Below are 17806 nucleotides of genomic sequence, written 5' to 3' on the forward strand. Positions count from 1 at the left end.
TGAACACAGGTTTCCATCAACTTGGCAAACAAATGTCTTGAGCTGGACAAAGCAGCAAAACAAAGACAGAAATCATGTGCAGACAAATAAAAACAATATGAACTCTTTTCATCAGTAGCTTTATCACATCTGGTGTTATTTCAATATCTCATGAGATTTTTAAGCAACAAATTTGTCACTTCGCAATACAATATGCCACAATTGAGGCATATTGAAAGAACATGTATTGTTTAATTTCGTGACCGCAGAATCTAGAGCAACAGGACAGCTGGAGTATGTATATTATATGCAATTACTTGAAGTCACAGTATGGTCAAATATAAGGCCACATTCTCCTAAACAAGTCATTTACTGAACTGAAAAGGGTGAAATAGTTTCCTTCACCCAGGTCTGTTAATACAAAGACTTTAAGAAAACTGCTCGGACACAAAACCCTCAAGCAGTAGATATAACCAGAAGAATTACTTACATTTTTTTTTTTACAAAACTATCAATTTTTCCTTCACAAATCACAGACAAAACCATTTTAGTGAGCTGCAGGACAAAAGAATCTATCAACACTCAATTGAGAGGCGCATTACTCCCCCTGCTGGTTCATCTGTGCAGCTACAACCAATGTAAGTTGTATTTCTTTTTAATCAAAATATAAAATAAATACAAGAAAAGTAACACATTTTGAGGGCAACAGATACTGTTCATTCCAAGTCTCATAACAGAGATAAACTGTGTAAGACACTATTGAAAATAATAATGCACACATGTGAAAATCTTACATGACAACTTCACCAAAAAAAAAAAAAAAAAAAAAAAAATCAATTTCTAGTTTTGGACTTCACTTTTTTATTTTGGAGGGATTTATAAGTCCATTTAAATGCAGAATGACTTCTTCTCAAGAAGCGGCGTTCAACGTCGAGGACCGCTTTGTGCACTTCTGCCTGACGGACCCCCAGAATGAAAGAGAAAAGATCAAGGACCCACGAGTACATCCTGGGCAACCAGGGCTCAACTTCGGGGAAATGATCACCGCATGACCTATGAAAGGGAAAGTAAGAAGAGAGAAAAAAAAAAAAAAATAGTATGAGAAAATATTTTAAACATTGCATTATATAATATAAAATATATAATACAGTATTATAGTATCTGTCATTGAGAAAAAGCATTTGTGATGACTCACTTAGATACGCATAACCTCAGTTCAGGATGCCAGTATTTTTGGTTGGCAAGGTATCTGACCCCATCTTTGCTGAAGATACAGTCCAAACGACTGTTATACATACTGGGTCCATCCGAACCTTCTTCATTTCCCCAGCTGAAGCGAAAGCTAGAGTGAGGTTTTGTGGTGGAAGGCAGTTGTTCTGGTGCAGGGTCACTTAACCTACTGAATCTGTGCTCCAAAAAATCAGCCACGCCTGGAGATGTGAAAGCGGACACCATTGGATGACAGACAGAGATACAGTACCGAGATCATTACTGAGATGTGACCAGATCAGCTTACGTCTTTTTTTCATGATTAAGTGCTTTCTGCCCAAAGATGTAATGAAAGGATTAGTGGGTTTCCATTTCCGGCTGAAAGAGAAGAACAGAAAAGATTATAGTAAAAGATTTGTCAATAAAAGTCATGGAAACTTTTGAAATAATTGTGTCTTACAGGGCTTCTTCTCGTTCCTCATTCTGTCTGGCTTTCTCCAAGACGGGTTGTACTATCTCAAACCACCTGTTTAACCTGAAGACTGTGAAAAGCTTATGAGAGCATGTTGTGGAGGGGGGAACTACCAAGAATGATACACATCACAATAAAAACTGGCAAAATAGTGTTACCTTCCTTTTTCTTCTTCTGGGCCGCTTCAGATATCTTCCTTGATACATTAATGAGAAAAAGAGAAACATTCAGCAAAAATTCAATTTTACAAAGCCAGTAAAGTATAAAAAAGACCTTTTTAGACTCCAAAGATAACATCAAAACCCTCAGTTACAAATTAAAGTGACGCACCACTCCACATGATCATCCAACTTGAAAAGGAGCTTCATGGTGACAATGATGACAGCTACTGCCTCAATCTCATAGCGCACGAGATGAGGGCTCTCGCTGTTGGGGTCAAAGGTCAGAAAGGAGTCATCATCCATACCTGCCCCTTTTATAACCTTGTGGACCCAAACATGAAGGGCATCTGAGGAGGATCAGAGACATATAGCTAGTCAAACGAGAACCAGACAAACAGATAAAAAGAGAATTAAGCCATCATTTGACACAATTTTCCATTATAGTCAAAAACGCTCACCTGGGAGGTTTGCTTCCAGCAGATATCGAACAGTGAGTGGAAGTGGGTGGAGAAGGCAGTCCTGAGAAACAGTTGGGAAGGAAGGTAATTTCATGATCTTAGCCAGCAACAAAGCTTCTCTATGGACCACTGAGTAGAGCGGAAGTTTCTGTAGAAATCCAGAAGTCATAGCTATTAGCAATACAACACATTGATTCATGACTGAAGAAGTGTGAACTGGTTGCGTTATCCTCACCCGAACTCGAAAGAATTCGACATCTCTTCCAAACAGTCTCATCTCCTGTGGAAAAACATCTTGAATGTCTATATAAGGGACACGTCTCTCTGAGACCAACCTGCAAAAAACAAAATCAGACATTTTTCAAATTATCCTGTACAAGTATACACAGTGTAAAAAGCATCATGTCATCACTAACAATGCATCTTTTCACCCAGGCTGAAAAGACCGCAAAGCAACATTTTGATGCTGCACAGTGCACACCATGCATAAACCTTGGGCCTATAAATTGTCTAAACATCAAACACATAAACAGCATCAAGTCAGCATGAAATCAAAAATCGACCCCATTTACATCCATGTAAATGAAGAATGATTCATTGGTGCATGTTATTCCAAAGAATGACAGTGGTAATTGTGTTGCAGTCTATCGGAGGCCAGAAGGCTCACTAATTTTAATCAAAAATAATTTGTGTTCTAAAGATGAACAAAGGTCTTACAGGTATAGAACGACATGAAGGTGAATAATTAAAGGATTCAACTCAACTCAACGTTTTTTAGAAAATGACTGATCGTTTCGCTAGATAAGACCCTTATTCCTCGTCTGGTATCGTTTAAAGCCCTTTGAAGCTGCACTGAAACTGTAATTTTGACCTTCAACAGTGGAGTCCATTGAAGTCCACTATAAAGGAGAATAATCCTGGAATGTTTTCATCAAAAACCTTAAAGGATTAGTCCACTTTTAAATAAACTTTTCCTGATAATTTACTCACCCCCATGTCATCCAAGATGTCCATGTCTTTCTTTCTTCAGTCGAAAAGAAATTAAAGTTTTTGATGAAAACATTCCAGGATTTTTTTTCCATATAGTGGACTTCAATGGGCACCAAACAGTTGAAAGTCAAAATTAGTTTCACTGCAGCTTCAAATTGTTCTACACGATCCCAGACGAAAAATAATGGTCTTATCTTGCATTTTCTAAAAACAAATACAAATTTTATACATTTTAACCAGAAATGCTGATCTTGAACTAGCTCTCTTCTTCTTCTCTATTAGAATTCCAGCAGTGTAGACACTGCTAAGTGTATTACTGCCCTCCACAGGTCAAAGTTTGTACTAATTGTTATACACTATTGAACTAGCATATTGCATATAAAGAAGAGAGCTAGTTCAAGATGAGCATTTCTGGTTAAAATGTATAACATTTTTATTTATTTTTTTAGAAAATGAGTGATGGTTTCTCTAGATAAGACCATTATTTCTCGTCTTGGATCGTGTTGAACAATTTGAAGCTGCAGTGAAACTAATTTTAACCTTCAACTGTTTGGTGCCCATTGAAGTCCACTATATGGAAAAAAATCCGGGAATGTTTTCATCAAAAACTTTCATTTCTTTTCGACTGAAGAAAGAAAGACATAGGCATCTTGGATGACATGGGGGAGAGTAAATTATCAGGAAAAGTTTATTTAAAAGTGGACTAATCCTTTAATTTCTTTTCGACTGAAGAAAGAAGGACATGAACATCTTGGATGACATGGGGGAGAGTAACTAACCAGGAAAATTTTATTTAAAGGTGGACTAATCCTTTAATGACAGAATTTTCATTTTTGGGTACGGGTGTAGAACGACATGGTGAATAATTAAAGGATTATTTCCCTTTCAAATAAAATTTTCCTGATAATTTACTCACCCCCATGTCATCCAAGATGTCCATGTCATTTAATCAATCTTAAAAGTAGGGCATGCAGCCCTACTTTTGGGGAAAACTTTTTCTGATAAAAAAAAAAATGTGATTGCAATTAGAAAGAAAAAAGCTACAGGTTTGCAGTGTTTGTTTGTAAGGCTGCACAATTTGGCCCAAAATGTGAGTATGTATAAATAGAACTATAAAATAATAAGTACAAAAGCAGTCACAATACTAATGTTTATGTCTCTCTTAATCCAAACGCAAAGTAGATACAGAGAAGTGAAGCAGCATTTACTGTAAACAAAGTGGCTGCGAGACAATCAAAAAAAAAAAAACACCAGATCATGAGCCTTTGCAATTTGATGATCACAGTAATATCACAATCTTACTTTTATTTCAATTATTCATGCAACCCTACGCTTAGGACGTGCTGGCTACTGGATAATGTTAAAGGGTTAGTTCACCAAAAAAAATGAAATTTCTGTCATTAAAGGTGTCCGAGAACCCCTTTTCAAAAGATGTAATACAAGTCTAAGGTGTCCCCTGAACGTGTCTGTGAAGTTTCAGCTCAAAATATCCCATAGATTTTTTTTTTATTAATTTTTTTAACTGCCTATTTTGAGCCATAAATACATATGCACCGATTAAGCGCGCAGCCCCTTTAAATCTCCCGCTCCCCTGCCCCCGCGAGCTCTCGACTGCCTTAAACAGCAAACACAATGTTCACACAGCTAATATAACCCTCAAAATGGATCTTTACAAAGTGTTTGTCATGCATACATCGATTCCTGTGAGTATAGTATTTATTTGGATGTTTACATTTGATTCTGAATGAGTTTGATGGTGCTCCGTGGCTAACGGCTAATGCTACACTGTTGGAGAGATTTATAAAGAATGAAGTTGTGTTTATGAATTATACAGACTGCAAGTGTTTAAAAAAATGAAAATAGCGACGGCTCTTGTTTCCGTGAATACAGTAAGAAACTATGGTAACTTTAACCACATTTAACAGTACATTAGCAACATGCTAACGAAACATTTAGAAAGACAATTTACAAATATCACTAAAAATATCATGATATCATGGATCATGTCAGTTATTATTGTTCCATCTGCCATTTTTTGCTATTGTCCTTGCTTGCTTACCTAGTCTGATGATTCAGCTGTGCACAGATCTGGCTGCCCTTGTCTAATGCCTTGAACATGGGCTGGCATATGCAAATATTGGGGGCATACATATTAATGATCCCGACTGTTACGTAACAGTCAGTGTTATGTTGAGATTCTGAGGTCTTTTAAACAAATGAGATTTATATAAGAAGGAGGAAACAATGCAGTTTGAGACTCACTGTATGTCATTTCCATGTACTGAACTCTTGTTATTCAACTATGCCAAGGTAAATTCAATTTTTCATTCGATGGCACCTTTAAATACTGACCCTCATGACGTTTCCAAACCCGTAAGACCTTCTTTCATCTTGTGAACACAAATCAAATTTTTTTTATCCCCCATAGAAAGCAACATAATTACCACATTCAAGGTCCAGAAAAGTAGTAAAGACACTTTTAAAATAATCAACGTGATTCAACCTTAATGTAATGAAGTGACGAGAATACATTTTGTGCACAAAAACAGAACAAAAAGTATTCTTGTCGCTTTATAACATTAAGGTTGAACCACTGTAGTCACGCTGACTATGTCTTTACCACTTTTCTGGACCTTGAATGACAGTAATTACATTGCTTGCTGTGAGGGATAATAAAAATAAAAACTCTCGGATTTCATCAAAAATGTATTAATTTGTGTTCCGAAGATGAACTAAGGTCTTATGGGTTTGTGTATGAGGGTGAGTACTTAATGACAGAAATTTCATTTTTTGGGTGAACTAACACTTTAATTAATAGCCAAATCCAAACAATTCCCAAATGATAGTATCATATCCTGCCCTATGTCCTATTTCACTCATAAATGTCACATTATGAAGTTAATTGGTCACAAAAGGCAATTAGAGTTGAAATAAGCAGTGTTTATCCTTCAAACCTCAGTAAGTCAGTCAGAGTGATGGCCTCTCGGACCCAAATCAGAGCCAGATAGCACAGGGCCAGCGTCCGTGGCATGGTCATAAGAGGGAATGAATGTCGGTATAGAGCAGATTCAAGAGATGACTGTCCTTCACTGGTGTAACCTGCAGCAAGAAAACTAAATGCAGCTCAACTGACATTTTTTTTAATAAGGTGTAAATGTGCGAGCTGACAGAAAGTCATATTCATAATGATATTCATACCTGAGCATGACAACGCTCCCGAATTATCTGAAGTAGCCTCACTACTACCGTGATAAGACAGCTCGCTCTGAATGTCAGGCTCTGACTCACTCTTCTTCTTCTTCGAGTACTTGAGGGCAAAAAGATAGGAAGAAAGTAGAGCAGTGGTTACTGTTAATTAAATCATGTAATAATCATTTTTGGTTACTGAAATAAAACAAATAAAATATAGATATTAGATGAACTATAAGTTGAAGTACTAAATTACTCAAACTGAAATACAAATAAATTACAGCTAAATAGAAAAATGTGAAGTGATTAAAGGTGCCCTAGAACCAGTTTTTACAAGATGTAATATAAGTCTAAGGTGTCCCTTGAATGTGTCTGTGAAGTTTCAGCTCAAAATACCCCATAGATTTTTTTAAATTAATTTTTTTAACTGCCTATTTTGGGGCATCATTAACTATGCACCGATTCAGCACGCGGCCCCTTTAAATCGCGCACTCCCTGGTCCAAAGATTTACAAAGTTCACATAGCTAATATAACCCTCAAATGGATCTTTACAAGATGTTCGTCATGCATACTGCATGCATGCGTCGGATCATGTGAGTATAGTATTTATTTGGATGTTTACATTTGATTCTGAATGAGTTTGATAGTGCTCCGAAGCTAAAGCTAACATTACATACTGTTGGAGAGATTTATAAAGAATGAAGTTGTGTTTGTACATTATACAGACTGCAAGTGTTTAAATATGAAAATAGCGACAGCTCTCTTGTCTCGGTGAATACAGTAATAATCGATGGTAACTTTAACCACATTTAACAGTACATTAGCAACATGCTAACGAAACATTTAGAAAGACAATTCACAAATATCACTAAAAATATCATGATATCATGGATTATGTTAGTTATTATTGCTCCATCTGCCATTTTTCACTATTGTTCTTGCTTGCTCACCTAGTCTGATGATTCAGCTGTGCACAGATCCAGATGTTAATACTGGCTGCCCTTGTGTAATGCCTTGAACATGGGCTGGCATATGCAAATATTGGGGGCGTACATATTAATGATCCCGACTGTTACGTAACAGTCTGTGTTATGTTGAGATTGGAAAGGGTCTCAAGCTGACTAGCTGAAGCCGTTACTGTAGCTACAGTATACCCAATAATAGACACGCTACTTCCTTGAAAATAAATAGCAGCACAGCGCTACAACAACCATAATGAAATTACCCTTCACAATAGTTAATGCTTTACAATGAACTCTGTTAGACAGATACATAATTTATCAGTTCAATAAAATACCTTGTCGCTTTTACAACATAAAACACTGTGTTGATTTGGCTTTTACAACATTTCAAATCACTCAGTCCATCTCAGAAAAGCCAAACCAATGTTGATTCTTGTTTTTATTATGTTATATATCAAGCTCTGTCACTTACACTGTTTGCAAGCACACACTCTGTTCAGCATTTATTTAAACGTGTGATTGATTATGTATTGACTATTTAAATGTTGTTAATTTTGAACAAAAAAGGTTACACAGTGTACCTTTAATTTAAAATAAAACTGAAAATGTATAAATAAAAGCAAATTGAAAATATTAATACTATAATAGAATATAAATAATAGTAAAATAACATTGGAGCAAAGAGAGGGTGATACAAAATCCAATTTTTTTCTATTTAATGCAACATTAAAATTCAACATAAAGCTTACCACTGTAAATCTTGGAGTGTACACTGGAGTTTCTGTGAAAGCTTGCCGAGTGCTCTGCAGGTATCGCTTCCAGAAATTCCATACAACTTCTGTCTGTCAAAACAAAATATGACTGATCTTACAGAGTCACTTTCTTCTTGTCATCTATACAGGGCCTTTTGCACTGAGTGTGATTTATGATGTGAATGTACAACAATGACACTCTTGAATCAAAACATATCCCTATTGAGCTAATCACGGTGCGACAAAGCGAGATTTTTTCTGACCAGTGTGTCGATTTTTGAGGTTAAGGCCAAATGAAAAAAAAAAAAAAAAAAATCAATGATACACATACACAAGGGAAAATGCATCTTGGTCAGCAAAACCTATCGTGCAGGCGTTCGGTGTGAAAGGGCCTTAAGACTGTGATATATTAAACTAAGGCCTGGTTTCACAAGCAGCACTTAGATTAAGCCAGGATTAGGCCAGGATTAGGCCTTAGTTCAATTAGGATATTTAAGTAGTTTTTATAAACATGACATTACTGGAGTGCATCATTTTAGTCTGGGACAAAGCTTAAAGGTGCTAAAGAGGATGTTTTGTTTTATACATTTTTGCAATATTACTTGATACTGTCTTTACTAACTGATAAAAGACTATTTATTAGGTGCACTGAAAGGAATAATATTAATATACATCATCTGTGCATGAGGTAGGGCCTTAAAAACATCAGCCAATCATTTATGCGATCATCGCGTAAACGATTTGCCCTCTGGCTTGTCAATCACTGCCGTGACGTTCCTTGTGTGAGACGTGCGCGGATTGGCCCTCTGGCTTGTCAATCACTGCCATGACGTTCCTTGTGCAAGACGTGCGCGGCTGCGCGCTCCAGTAACTTTCCACACTCCACAGGCGCCGCATGCAATGTTTTTGTCAGGAGACAGGAGTAACAACTGCAGATTATGAGTTACCTGCGGTGAGTCCGACATAATGAATCCACTAACACGACACAGTGAATGCCGGTGGTAAACAAACACTCGTGTTCCAATACTCGTGCACGAGTTTTGGGAGGCGTTCCCTCGAAATTCTTACGCATGCGCTCATTTCCAAAACTCAGTAACAGTCTTTGGATTCTCAGTCGACAAAAAGATCCTCTGTAGCACCTTTAAGCCTTATCTGTGAAACTGGGGGTAAAGCTACTAACCTCAAACTTCATGCAAACACCAAGACTAACCAAAGCCTTGGCCTGGTGTTTCAAGATGAACTGAAATCCCTCACATACCATCCACTCTCGGTCATCCTCTGAAATCAGACAGAAGACACAAGATCATGTAAAGGACAGTGCTTTGCAACTCTAAATGTCTCATACCAGCTTATCAAAAGTGGACAGAAGACATTGACTGACCCTCTCTCTTTCTCTTGGATTTCTTTAATGCTGAGATCCTGCTGTTTTTACTATGAAGGGTGGACTCATCAAACACCTCCTTCGTTTTCTAGGAGAAGATGTGAAAATATATGATATACATATTATTGCATTAATTTTTTCAGTCATTTGCATCACTGGATTAAAAATATTTTATAGAAACCACATTTAAAATGAGAGTCTGTAGAATATTAAATATTTTACAACCGAAAAACACGTATATCGACCACACAAATGTTCATTGTTTTCAAAAAAATGTAATAACTAGAATTTTCTAACTTTGGAAAACAGGAAAAAAAACCCTGTGATTTCCATGACTGCGAGAGCTCCGGATATCTAATAATTTGTGTCTCTCTACCAACCTCGATCACATTGTGGCAGTTCTTGCAGAAGAAGTGTCCCCCATCTGAAACTCCCCAGTCCACAGCAGCGCACTGGCCACATGGCTCACTGTATTCAGCCTAGAAGAAGACATCAAACAAGCAGCAGCATCATCATAAGCTCCCATACTGAAATAACAGTGCAAACCGCCAAACAACACTAACTTTAGGAGAAACTCACAGTTAACTCTTCGTCCATGATTTTAATACGAGCTTCTGAAAACTTCCATATAAACTTACATCCTGCGCACACAGTTTTGTTTGCCTTCTGTGATCAAGCAGCGCGTTGAAAGGGAAATTACGCATACTTTTCATAATAAAAGTCCAAGGTCATCTAAATTTATTTGAGACTTAAAAATTGGTTTTAAAACTTTAGTTTATTTTATTACTGTGGACATTCATTATTTTGTTATATATTTACTTCTAATTTTATTGTTTGTTTTTTATGTACTGTTTATGATAAAAATAAATACATTCTTTTTATATATGCCCAATGTAAGAAACTGTGTAATAATTGAATATTATTAAATAATTTTACATGATTAAATATAAATTAATTTAATATATGTTAAAAACTTTAATATATAATATATACCTTATATAATAAAAAAGTTTAAAAAAATCGCAAAAAACTAATAATGGTCATCATAATGCATATTTGTGCACTGTGTGTAGAAATAAAGAATACTTATTATATCCCTTATTTTATATATTTACTTCAAATTTGGTTTATTATTTTTATTATATTATTATATTTTATACATATGCCTAATACATAAAAGAGCAATTGTGTACTAATTGTATATAATATAATTTTATTATATATTACTTACTTAAACTTAAATTTTAGTAAAATACACTTACTTGCACACTCTCACGTATGTAGAAATAAAGAAATCAATTATTTTATTATTTATATTATTATTTTATTTAATGTACCAATTGCTATCAATAATTTACGTATTGTGGGTTATTGGTTTTTTTTTTTGGGGGGGGGGGGGGTTGCTTTGGCAATACAAATGCATAAGTTATTATTATAACCACTTTATCTTCCATGTCTCTCCTGCATATACTAAGACATATGTCATCATGGACAGTGAACAGTAGATGGTGTATAAGTCCATGAATCTGTCAGTGCCTAACAATAGTAAACAATATCATAGTTCCCATACCTGGACTGCATCCGTTCCCCCCAAATTTCCTTTACAAAGTAAATAAATAAAACTAAGCAGCATTGTCTTTTTTTCCTACTGTTTTCATCACTTCATGACGACAGATATAAAAGTGTCCTTGTCTGTATGATGGTCTTATTAGCAGTATTCATATCAAACATTACATTTTTATGACATTTCTCCAGCCACGTATAAGCACACCATATTTATAATATGATTCATGAATGTTTATGTCCAGATTATGCATTTAAAGTTCAAAATGAAGAGCTGCAGGGAATTTTAACACATTATCAGCAAAATAAAGGGAGATTCGATGTGCAATGTGACATTTGTCTTTTGTGTGCATAGGCCTATGTGTTTTTCTTGTTTGTGTGCATGTGTGTGTGTTTCTTTTTTTTCATGTGGGCATCAGCAAAGCAAACCTCCCTTCCTCCTCCCCACCTCTTTGAAGAAAGCTGCTTCTTTCACCACTGGGCCAATTTCATGGTTTACTGCCTCCCATGCTTTCTTTCATGTTCTCTATGCAAAACGCAGCATTGTTGCCAATGGAAATCAGGAATAGTCAGTAACTGCAGCCAGGTGGTATTATTCTTCACACTAATAATGCAGCGGATTGCACTCCCTCCAGTATGGCACGTTTCACATCCCCACAGACGTCGCATGGCATGGATAGAGATAGTAGGAGGCTGTGGGCGAAGAGAAAATTATACTTGAGTCTTGTACACTTAGTTCCTAACTCGTATAAATATTACATGCTCTCACTGCTTTTCCCATCACGACTCAGCTTCCTGCTGTTCACGGCAGCTGAGGTTGGCCCAAAAACCAGCCACTGCTTGTTGTGAGCTGCACCACACAGTAGACTTTATCTGTAATTAAAGAGTATGAAACACTATTAACTCTCATATTTACAACACTTAACTTAAATGGGTACGTGTGTATAAGCATGCGACGCGTGAGGTAGTTTGAAGGAACTGCTAAGCCGGATCAGTTCAGTAAGTAATTTAAGACCACTTCTGATCAACTCAAACTGCTGAGACTGGTTCAACCAATTCACTGGAAATGCCTCTGTTTCTTTGTAATTAAAACCTGACCATGAAACAATCTTTGCTATCATATTTAACACTTAAAGGCACACTATGTAAATTTTCACCACTAGAGGTCGCTTATTCAAGGTGTAGTTTGATGACACCTTGATTTCGGGAGGTGTTGTCTTCATTGTCTACAGCCGGTGGAAAAGAATCAGGACAGGACTCGGCAGAATCATGTTCATGGATGAGATTATTAACATTACTGTAAAGTATGAAGCAGAGTGTTGTGCGAGCAGAAACGAAAGGAAAGAATTGAATAATCCTTAAAGGGATAGTTCACCCAAAAATGAAAATTTGATGTTTATCGCCTTCCCCCCAGAGCATCCAAGAAGTAGGTGACTTTGTTTCTTCAGTAGAGCACAAATTATGATTTTTAACTCCAACCGCTGCCGTCTGTCAGTGGTATAATGCAAGTCAGCGGGAACTTGGACTATAAGAGTAAATAAAACACGACAGACAAATCCGAATTAAACCCTGCGGCTCGTGACGACACATTGATGTCTTAAGACACGAAACGATCAGTTTGTGCGAGAAACCGAACAGTATTTATATCATTTTTTACCTCTAATACACCACTACGTCCAACTGTGTTCATCACTCGATTCGTGAGGTCTGATCGCGCTCTGACGACGGAAGTGATGTCTAGCACTCATTGAAGTATATGCGCGAGACATCACTGCCATTGTCATTCTCGCACAAACCGATCGTTTCGTGTCTTAAGACATCAATGTGTCGTCACGAGCCGCATGGTTTAATTTGGATTTGTCTGTCGTGTTTTATTTACTCTTATAGTCCAAGTTCCCGCTGACTTGCATTATACCACTGACAGACGGCAGCGGTTGGAGTTAAAATTCATTATCCCTTTAAATATTATTCATATTATGAATTAAGAATTTTAAATGAGTAAAAAAATGCTGAAATGCTGTCAAGAAGAAAAATCGAATAGAAAACTCACAAGAAAACAGCAATTTGCAATTACAAACAAACTTGCAACATGATTTAAAATAAGAAATGTAGTGAAACTAATTGAAACTACTCTTAGCGATGCTTCTGCACATCACTGTTAACCAGTTAACCTCCCTTGGTCAACAAGCTTCATCAGAAAGACATTTTTGTTGGTGAACAACATGGTTTTGCTGGTCCACAGACGAGACCAGAACCAAACCAGCATAAACTACCATGGACTAATATGGTCTAAGTTATTCTTTTCAGCCAGGTAATCAGCCTATTTTAGCTGGCAGCATTCTTTTGTTGAGTTGGGATGAATGCAGGTGTGATGCAGTAATGTTGCCAAATACTGCATTGACAAACTAAAACCTTCTGTATACACATTGCTGTTTTAACTAATGAAATTGGAGCAAATAAACACATATGATTTATTAAATAAGCTTAAAATATTGAATCTATAACTTAATTCATGCTTCAATTGTACAGATATTATCCATCATCAAATACATCTTTTTATATGCTGAGGTGGAGGCAGTAGAATCTTCACTCGCTCTCACACACTACACACATGGAAAATCCTATTGTTGCCCATCTCAGGTCTGCGTCCCGTCGGTTACCATGGCAACCACACCACGTAGTGGCAGCCGGAGCAAACGGAGGGGGTAGTTCATGCATAATCAAAGATGAGAGCGCATGCACCGTGCACAGTTCTCATTTCAAAGAGGTTGTCAGAACTGCTAGAATTATGCGCCCACAAAGGATCTGATGTTTTGTGGGGTCTGGATCAACCACCTTTTTCACTGAGAGAATTTAAATGTTACACATTAATCAGATGATTTGAATTTACCTGTTTTAATAATGATCTAGGGTTAATATGCAGATCAACCCTAATTTAACCATAATTTTCTGATTGTATGTTCATGTTTGGGGTCCCAGAGACCCCAGTGTTATAGTAATTTAAATTTATTGCAGTATTTACTTGGATCATATTTGTTGGATCACAAAGTAAACCTGTCAGAAATATGCTATTCAATGTAGTGACATTTGGGGGTAAATTTGACCCCAGCCAAAACACAACCCTTTTTTTTTTTAACAAAGGTTAAGGGTAAAAGGTAAGAGACTACAAACAAATGTAATAGGTTCCATGGAGAAATTCTGCAGTTCTCATATAATTAAGAAAAGTCATGAGGAATCAACCTGATGCTTCAAGGTTAAATATGTTTTTGAAATGATCAAAATGGCCTTGAATATGACAGTCAGATTGATAAATAAGTGACAAAACAATTTTGTTCTTGTGATGATGAGCAAATTATCTAAATGTTACATTGTTTCATATTCTCTGTGTATGTTTGTGGACCTTTTTGTTACTTCCTGTCTTGAGTGTCATGTTGCAGTTCTTTAGCTGAATCCCAAATGGTACAGCTCTATGCACTTTCGGACTTGTGGACTTACAATGGCTGCCACAAGACCGTAGGTTGTCCCATTCATCATTCTAGGTTTCAGAAGGGTGCTCGCAAACACCCCCTTTACGGCCGCTGTGCGCCCTCGATGCGCACTTCAGCTGAGCCTGCAAGTCTGTGAGCGACACAGAGGACTTTACCTGGCATTACGTCACAAAAGTGTGGACTCAGAGGAAAACCGTGAGGGTTGAGGGTGCCATTTGGGATTCAGCCTGTTACATGTTCCCTGTGTGTGCTTGTGGACTTTTATGTTACTTCCTGTCTTGAAAGCCATGTTGTAGTTCTTCTCCAGGTGTCCCTCGTTACCTCATTATCTTGTTAAGCTTGTTTGCCCTTGTGTATATAACCCTTGTGTTTCTCTTGTGCTTGGTCAGTCGATCTGTAACGTTTGGAGAGAACAGGCAGAGGTGGTGATCTAAGTGCAGAGAGTACGATTAATAAACAAACACAAACTAATCCAAAACCCGGGGAGCACAGAGAGCATGTAAACGCAAGAAACACCAAGTATCGACCGACCAAGCACAAGCGAACCACAAGGGCTATGTACACAGGGGCAAACAAGCTAAACAAGATAACGATAATGAGACACCCCTGGGTAGACTAATCAAGGGGAAAAACTACAAAGAACTACAACATGGCACTCAAGACAGGAATAACATAAAAGTCCACAAACACACACATGTAACATATATGAACTTATATTTAATCCAGAACATTCTACGCCCAGTCAAACATGACCAGGCCTATATTTGTTGTGTTACCTTGCAGCATTAAAATCTTTATAGCTGTTTACAAACTGTTCTGTAAATAATAGGCTGCATATTTCTGTGAACAGAATCCACACTTCACAGTACAGCGCACTACGGTAGTTTAAACAAGTACGGTATACACTTTCACTACATCTATGGGTGAAGCTGCACATATAGACATACACACCAGATTTTAGTTCCTCCCATCACTCTGGAACAAATGACCTCATTGCCATCATTAGTCACTGCGGTAGCCTGTCAGCAGACCCGCTGTTTACTCAGCCCGCTATTACCATGGTGATAAAAGCTGCACACATTTCCTTTCTTTCAGAAATACTTTGGACAGGCATATGTTTAGAGGACAGCAGAAGTCAGTATGACTGTCCCATATGTTTGATTAACACAATCTGCAGTAAGCCTAACACATCTCTGGAACACTAAAGCTCAACATACTTCCAAGACACTCTGAATCAATGAGCTGCTCAGATTCTTGATTTCCATGCGTCTATTTATTCCTTCCAGATGGCTATTTATTCCTGCTTCTTTGTAAACAAAAGACTCAAGACTTTCCTACTTCCCCACAACTGCAATTTGGTTCTCTGAGCATGACCGGTAATTGACTGACGTGACTCTACCAGCCCCATTAGAATATACTGTGGTCAGCAGAAAGGAATGAGGCATTTCCCAGTATCCTGGGATGACCTTTGAAATTCAGCTGGCTCCTTCAGTTTCCGAGGAGAGTGATTCACTTTCTATAACTGCTGGTGTTATTCATCAATAAGCTTGCAATTAATTTACAAAAGCCTTCAGAACCACAAATTCCGAGTAGCCTAAGAAACAAATGTTTAAAAAAGTATCAGAAATAAGTAATATACAAAACACATGACAAAATGCAGGCTATATGCATATGCACAGCTAGTCTGAAACATGATTGCATGTAGTCTAGGCCTATATAAAACAATTATATATATATATATATATATATATATATATATATATATATATATATATATATGTGTGTGTGTGTGTGTGTGTGTGTGTGTGTGTGTGTGTGTGTGTGTGTGTGTGTGTGTGTGCGCGTTTTTTTGACATATCAGGACACAAATTTGTATAATGACATGGGTATGACAAAGGTATTACAATTGAGAGGGTGACTTATGAGAACATTACCCCATGTCCCCATTTTTCAAAAGGCTTATAAATCATACAGAAGGAGTTTTTTTGAGAAAGTAAAAGTGTGCACAGTTTCCTGTGATGGGTAGGTTTAGGGGTAGAGGTAGTGTAGGGCAATAGAAAATACAGTTTGTACAGTATAAAAACCATTACACCTATGGAATGTCTCCACAATTCACAAAAACAAATTGTGTGTGTGTGTGTGTTTATTGGTTTTGAAAATTGGCACTTGAACATGCTCTCAGAAGAGAAAACCCTTATATGGATATGGTTTGCGTGTTTTTTATGCAAATAATAAGCTCTATCTCTCTTTTAGAATAATTCAGCTTCATGAACATTAAAGGTGCAGTTTGTAAATTTTCATCTAGCGGTGAGATTGCGAATTTCAATATAGTAAAGGTACCACGGTTAACACCAGGGGCGGCGCCAGCCGATTTTGCCGGGGCTTCAGCCCCGAATGTTTTGAGTCAAGCCCCGAATGTAATGACTGTCACTGAGAAAATATGAAACTGGACAATAGCCTATGTAAACCCCCGAAATCATAAGTTGCTTTATTTCATTGCGCTTTGGCTTTGCATATACTGCATACAGCCTGTAAAAATAGACCTTAAAAATAATCTAGCCTATAGAATACATTTCTTTGCTGTCGGTAGCCTATGGGCTACTCCGTTTCTTCCTCTCTGTTGAATATGCAGCAGGTAGGGGAGGAGCTAGCACAGTCAACCGCAAGAGTGCGAGACAGTCAGCAAGCAGGAATTTCAGGTTAGAGGTTTCTTAACAGTGCTCTCAAAATATAATTTTTCTTAACACATCTCTCTATTAAAATACGTTAAGCAGTTCAATACTGCTTTTCTACAGTATCCGACCATACACCGGCCGCGCTTTCTCTCTCTCGCACATTTGCGCATGCGATCAGCTGGTGATGATCAAAATAAAAGCTCAAGGATTTATCTTTTAAAAAGAAATGAGTACAAAAGTATTGTAAAAAAAAGATATTTGAACCCTTTTTAATGTCCAGGTACAAGTCAATGCTGTTTCTTTGTTCAATTTGCACACTGTACATGTGTTGAAGCTCTTAATTTTGAGTTTCCAGAGTGCACCAGATTGATGCATTTAACCTTAAAATGTACAAAATTTTCTTTCGGGGGAGCATGCCCCCGGACCCCCCTAGAGCTGGTACGTTCAATAAAGTTTTACAAATTACAGTGTCAAATAATGTACATTTTCTGAACAAGAATACGACAACAAAAGCTCCTTTCATGTC

The 17806-nt window shown here is 37.2% G+C and overlaps 1 protein-coding gene across 2 annotated transcripts; it reads right to left on the minus strand.

Annotated features, from left to right (window-relative positions):
• Positions 1-103: 103 nt before the first annotated feature.
• Positions 104-10275, minus strand: taf1b (TATA box binding protein (Tbp)-associated factor, RNA polymerase I, B). Of its 2 annotated transcripts, none has more exons than XM_048206350.1 (15): positions 10134-10275; positions 9935-10033; positions 9555-9642; positions 9354-9451; positions 8171-8263; positions 6468-6576; positions 6224-6368; positions 2515-2614; positions 2280-2427; positions 1991-2168; positions 1819-1856; positions 1649-1730; positions 1496-1566; positions 1175-1409; positions 104-1032 (listed from the first exon to the last, which is right to left on the minus strand). In XM_048206350.1, the coding sequence occupies exons 1-15, from the start codon at positions 10149-10151 to the stop codon at positions 813-815; spliced, it is 1722 nt and encodes a 573-aa protein (XP_048062307.1). In that variant the 5' UTR covers positions 10152-10275; the 3' UTR covers positions 104-812. The 2 variants fall into 2 exon arrangements, with proteins under 2 accessions (XP_048062307.1, XP_048062306.1); XM_048206349.1 differs by having other exon boundaries at positions 10193-10273.
• Between the last annotated feature and the right edge of the window lie 7531 nt (positions 10276-17806).

Source organism: Megalobrama amblycephala, linkage group LG11 (genome assembly GCF_018812025.1).
Source record: "Megalobrama amblycephala isolate DHTTF-2021 linkage group LG11, ASM1881202v1, whole genome shotgun sequence".
In the NCBI taxonomy this organism is placed as follows: Eukaryota; Metazoa; Chordata; class Actinopteri; order Cypriniformes; family Xenocyprididae; genus Megalobrama; species Megalobrama amblycephala.